Here is a 6000-nt window from a genome sequence, read left to right on the forward strand (position 1 = left end):
AGATTAAGTTAGATATGTAGGAAATCACTTGTGGTAAGGCTGGCACAAACAGTTATTTGGTAAATATCAGTTTTCACAACTCCTCCTGCAATATTACTATCCCCCAAGGCTTACAGAAGTGATGCTATTCCAACATCATCATAAGTCAATGAGCTGCCAGTCAAGGTTAACTACCTTAATGTTTAAATTCACCAACATCAAGAATGGGACTGTGCTACTTACGTGACCTTTTCTGAAAAAAGCAGCCTATCATTTTTAAGAAAATGCCTTTTCTAATCAGTCACTGTATTAGGCTGTTCCTGTGTTGCCATAAAGGAATGCCCGAAACTGGGTAATTTATAAAGAAAAGAGGCTTAATTGGCTCAGGGTTCTGCAGGCTGCACAAGCATGGTACAGGCATCTGCTCAGCTTCTGGGGAGGCCTGAGGGAGCTTTTAGTCATAGCAGAAGGCAAAGGGGAAGCAGGCATCTCCCTTGGTGAGAGGCAAGGCAAGTGAGTGTGGGGAGATGCCACACACTTTTAAACAACCAGTCGACCAGGCACAGTGGCTCCCATCTGTAATCCCAGCAATTTGGGCCACCAAGGCAGGTAGATTGCTTGAGTTCAGAAGTGCAAAACCAGCCTGGGCGACAAAGGGAGACCCCATCTCTACAAAAATAAAAAAAAAAAATTAGCCAGGCATGGTGGTGCATGTCTGTGATCTCAGCTACTCGGGAGTCTGAGGTGGGAGGATTGCTTGGGCCCAGGAGGTTAAGGCTGCAGTGGGCCATGATTGTGCCACTGCACTCCAACTAGGGTGACAGAGCAAGACCCTGTCTCAAAAAAAAAAAAATTTTTTAAAAATAAACCACCAGAGCCTGCAAGAACGAACTCACTATTACAAGAAGAGTACCAAGCCATGAGGGTCCACTCCCATGACCCAAACACCTCCCATCAGGCCCCACCTCCAACAATGAGGATAACATTTCAACATGAGATTTGGGCAGGACAAATATCTAAACCATATCAGCCATTTTTATAGGAAAATTTCTGAAGTACATGAAACACTGACTTTCCTTCTTAAAAAGATTACACAGAACACAATTTAGCCTTTTCTCAAGGACATGGTGTCATAAATAGACATACACAATGGTAATTTTAGAGCTGGTAGATCCCTACCTTGGAGATCAACTATTGAAATTTCTCACTTTACAGATAAACTAAATGATGTCACAAGAAATTCTGTAATTTTCCCAAAATCACACAATAGGATGGTCATGTGATTATCATACACCATGCTGCCACATCTACTACTGTATGGTGCGAAACACTATCTAGCAAGATAATCAGGATTTAGGGGCAGTACTCCTTATAATTTCCCCCATGTTTATCTTTGCTATCCCTTCTCTTTCCCCATAATCTTCAGCAATAAAACTTTTTTTTGAGACAGGGTCTTGCTCTGTTGCCCAGGCTGAAATGCAGTGACACAACTATAGCTCACTGTAGCCTCAAACTCCCAGTTTTAGGCAATCCTCCCACCTCAGCCTTCCAAGTAGCTGGGACTACAGGCATGTGTCACCATACCTAATTAATTTTTGTATTTTTTTTGTAGAAATACAGTTTTGCTGTATCACCCATTTCAGCTACTTGGGAGGCTGAGGTTTCAAACTCCTGAGCTCAAGCAATCCACCTGTCTCGGCTTCCCCAAGTGCTGGGATTAAAGGCCTGAGCCACTGCACCTGGCCAATGAAACTTTTTTTTTTTTTTTTTTTTGAGACAGTCTCACTCTGTTTTTCTGACTAGAGTGCAGTGGCGCCATCTAAGCTCACTGCAACCTCCGCCTTCTAGGATCAAGGGATGCCTGTGCCTCAGCCTATGGAGTAATGGGGATTACAGGCCCATGCCACCATGCTTGGCTAACAATAAAACTCTTAAAAGAATCTATGTGTTTATCCTATGCAGTAGAAAAATTAAGCTAACCTACTCTGCAGCCCATCTTAGGGGAAGAACTCCAAAAGATGTGAGCAGTGTGCTTTTAAAAAGAAAAAATGCAGGCTGAATCTCTACATGATCTTCAAAAAGAAAGAAGGGTGCAATGAAAAGCCTACATTGTCTTAAGAACAGCTTTGGGGATATGACTGTTAGGAAGGCCAGAAAGTTCCTCAGAATAGGCAATCCAGTAAACTTCACAAGGGAAGGCACTAGGTTCTCAATAAATGTGGGTTGAATGACCTGAAAAATGAGTATTTGTCACTACACTAAATGTTATCAGGCCTTTGTGATGTTTGATGTAAGTTTGCATTTTAGGTGTTTTTCTCTTCCCTTTCCTATACAGATATAAACTGTCATTTATATGTCTAATAGCAACCCCCACCAAACATAGTCTTTGCAGAAGTTGATAACATTCCTTGTATCTTCTAAGGGGGTGGTTCTAATATGCTGAGCTTGCTAGAATTATTTTTAAAATGAGGATGAATATGTTCCAAGTGATGATCTCAGGGATTCCCCTATGTATGAAGCATGTCAATATTATCATATAGATCTTATAACTTCCATCTTGACTGCTCTTCTGTTGAGTTCTTGGCTCTGCTGTGCTGCAGATTACACAGGCTTCCAGATAAGTCACGTCCAGTGAGATGTAATGTTACTGGGACTATTTTTAACCTGAAACCAATGGTACTTGTCTATAATCCACAAAACTGTCATTTAAATGACTTTTTAAATGGCAAAATACCCTGAAAATGACAATTCTGTACCCAAGCTGAAGAACACTTTCTAGACCCTTACCACATATATCTATTTTTATCCTCTCTCTTGAGACTCCAGTTGGCCCTCCTTCTTTATTCCATTTTCTTCTATTTTTTCCACAATTCACTTTATCTTACTCTTCTGTCTTTGGATGTTCAAGAGATATTTACTGTATTTTCTAATCAGAAGAAAATGGGCTTAACTAATACAAAGTTTATTTTTTTCCATAATCTCCCGAAAATATGATCTTAAGGAAAAATTTCCATCTTGCATTACAGAAAATGAGAATGCAAGTTAATCAAGGTCAAAGGGATTATAAAATATTATCTTCACATGATTATACTTGATAAAGCAATTGTTCCTTTATGACATTTTAACTAGGAATAAATCTGCTAAAAAGTATACCTAATAGCCTATTTCTTCATGTTTCTGATGCATGCATTATTGCTTCTACTTTTGTTAATACAACTGAATCTATGAAACACTGCTTTTTCTATGATTTACTCAATGTAATACATTTAATAAAACAAACATTTTGAAGGCTACTTTCAGCAAACTATTTCACAAGAGAAATATCCCAAGCACACTAAAAAATAAATCAAATTAAATCATGATTGGAATTGTTGGAATCAATTATTTGGGGAATGACTCTTTTATTCAATTTTTATACTTTTGATGTACCTAAAAACAAAATTACATATCATAAATTTAAGCAATGTGCTTGATAAAACCTAGAATGTGTCACCAATAAACAATATGAAAAATCTAAGTTTTAAGATTAACTTCAAATAAGTTCTTCCCAAACACTGAAAAATAACATTGCACTCACTGGGATAAGTATAAAATGAGTATTTTTCCAAATATAAGCTATGTCACCTGATGCAATTCTCTGGCTCACTCACTGTAACTTCCTACCTCTACCATAACAGACTCCATCAGGATGGATGTATTCCAATTCTGAACTGTACAGAAGGCAAAATATTTGTGAAAAGCATTAGCATCATTCATAAGAATTAACATTCATCAATTAAAATTTGAACCCAGACCTGAAAAAAAAAATTGATTAAAAAAATTGTTAAAAACACCTCAAGTTCCTACACAAAAAAAGCAAGATTATAAAATTCAAGTATGGTATAACAACCATTCCAAAATGGATGCTGTTCTCAGTTTTAGTATAGACTGAAAAAAAAAAAACGAATAGTCCATTGGCTCTTTCCAGCTCTCATCCAACATCTGTTCACAGCAACTACAACCAGGTTATTTGCAGCCATGCAGTTATTTTCAGGCTAAGAATAAACATGTCCGTGCTGTTCTGAGAACTGTTACCCAGGCATTTTTTGTTAGACAACATAAAGACCATCTATTTCACCTTCCCTATATTCAAAAACAAGGAAACTGAGGCTCAGAGAGATTTAGTGCCTGGCCCTCCCAACTCAAGCAATTCATACTAGCACTAAGCAAGGCCTAAAACCAAGTTTTCTCAATTGTTTCTACGAATATGGGTCAACTCTGAGGATCAGAACTACTGACTGTTTTTCTGGGATGGAATGGGCCTTTGGAAATTTACCAGCTGTGTGATCCTGAGCAAATTACAACTTTTCCAAGTCCCCTTTTCCTCTCCTACAAAATACAGAGAGTACCTACTACTCTAACAAGGTTGTGAGGATTATGTTCGGCTTGTAAAGTGCTTAGCACAGTGATTAGGAAATTTTAAGCATTCGAAAACAGGTAGCTATTATTTTTACTCCCAACCTGAAAACATGGCTCCTCCTAATCATGGCTGTTTGAGAAGACAACGAACTGAATTCATTAACACAATGGACAGGGTCCCATCCACCAGAGCTACTCTGGCCTACCACATTCTACAAACAGTAGAAAACCCCATCAACCTATTTCATTCCATCTAAAATGATCATCCCTTACACTATTAAAAAAAATTGAAATTGCTGCCACATGTCTTCTGCTACGTTTTGTACACTGAATATGTCAACTAGAAATTGCAGAGGAGTTTCTGGTTCCACCCAAAACATGAAGAACAAACGACGGGAAAACAAGAGTTAGATAAGGTCACACACCTGAACTGGAACTCAGGACCTTATTCTCAGCACATTTAGTTATTGATGGTAGAAAGCAAGATGCTTTAAGCACCATAAAGCAGGAGTAATGGCTACCTCAACAAAATACAATTCCCTAGGTTTCTCAACAAAATAGAATCCGTTTGCTTTCCCTAGTAAATTCATACGCACATGGGCAATAATTGAGCATCTTTCTTGTAAAACTGAGGATTAAGCTGTGTCTGAGCTGCGATGTACCCTAAGATCATACAAATCTATGAAAAAGTCCTATGAAATGGCGAGACAAAATGATGGGGAATATCACCTTGAAATCAATAAGGAAGGAATCATAATGTCTTGCCAAAGTCGTCTGCGTTGATAAAATCCCGACCCTCCATTTCATGACACTGCACATCCACTTCCCTCTAAGGAAATTAACAGGAATCACCGCAGCAACCAACCTCAGCAATCAGCATCGACCAGATCAACCCCTACTCAAATGGCGATAAGCACTGCGGGTCCAAGCCCCTCCCTGTAACTGCCAATTCCCGCGCTGACTCCGGACTACCTCACTTCCTTTCTGTTCTCCTTCCCACGCTCGACCCACGATGCTTGTCCCACAACTTGCCACTGACAGAAAAAACAGAAACAAGACAGTCTTCCTAAACTTTGTCCAGGAAGTACCAGGCTACACATACCCGTCCCTATTACGATCACATCAAACTCCGAAGGGAGAGTATCCGCCATCTTGACGGGAAACGTGTCATGTGACTATTACTTGTGGAAATGAGATCAAGTTAGGCATTCCCTCGGTGGAAGGCGGAAAGGAAAACAATGCATTCTGGGTGTTGTAGTTCTTGGATGGAAGGTCCAGGCAGGCGACTACAGTATTATATTTAAAATGTTTACACGTAAGTTAAAAGCTCGACTCATTTTTCAGGCTGAATGCTGTAGCTCATTTAGCCTGGAGGGTTGAAGTAGGAAAGAAATGTAGATTTTTATTCCGTTAGCTAGGATGAATGTGGGAGACTTGGATACCCCTTGACAATACTGAAGCAAGAATTGTTAGGAGACACGGAGAGCGGAGTGAAATTGAAAGGGGTTTGCTCTGTGAACAAAGGAGACTTTCATTCCAGCCTAAAAAACTGTTTCCCGCCATCGTGTCTGTACTTTCGTGTTGGCCCTCGAGGCATGGTTTTTCACACCAATACTTTCAGAA

At 39.4% G+C, this 6000-nt stretch overlaps 1 protein-coding gene across 6 annotated transcripts in view; it reads right to left on the reverse strand.

Moving 5' to 3' along the window:
• CHM (CHM Rab escort protein) overlaps positions 1-5551 on the reverse strand; it is a 195353-nt gene extending 189802 nt beyond the window's left edge. For 3 of the 6 annotated variants that reach the window (XM_063634330.1, XM_063634328.1, XM_063634325.1), the window contains exon 1: positions 5243-5462. Coding sequence is in view for 1 of the 6 variants with exons in the window: in XM_055266944.2 (XP_055122919.1) it covers positions 5480-5528 (49 nt within the window). In the remaining 5 variants the exon portion in view is untranslated. The other 3 variants (XM_055266944.2, XM_063634329.1, XM_063634326.1) reach the window with 3 other exon arrangements.
• Positions 5552-6000: the final 449 nt, after the last annotated feature.

Source organism: Symphalangus syndactylus, chromosome X (assembly GCF_028878055.3).
Source record: "Symphalangus syndactylus isolate Jambi chromosome X, NHGRI_mSymSyn1-v2.1_pri, whole genome shotgun sequence".
Lineage (NCBI taxonomy): Eukaryota > Metazoa > Chordata > Mammalia > Primates > Hylobatidae > Symphalangus > Symphalangus syndactylus.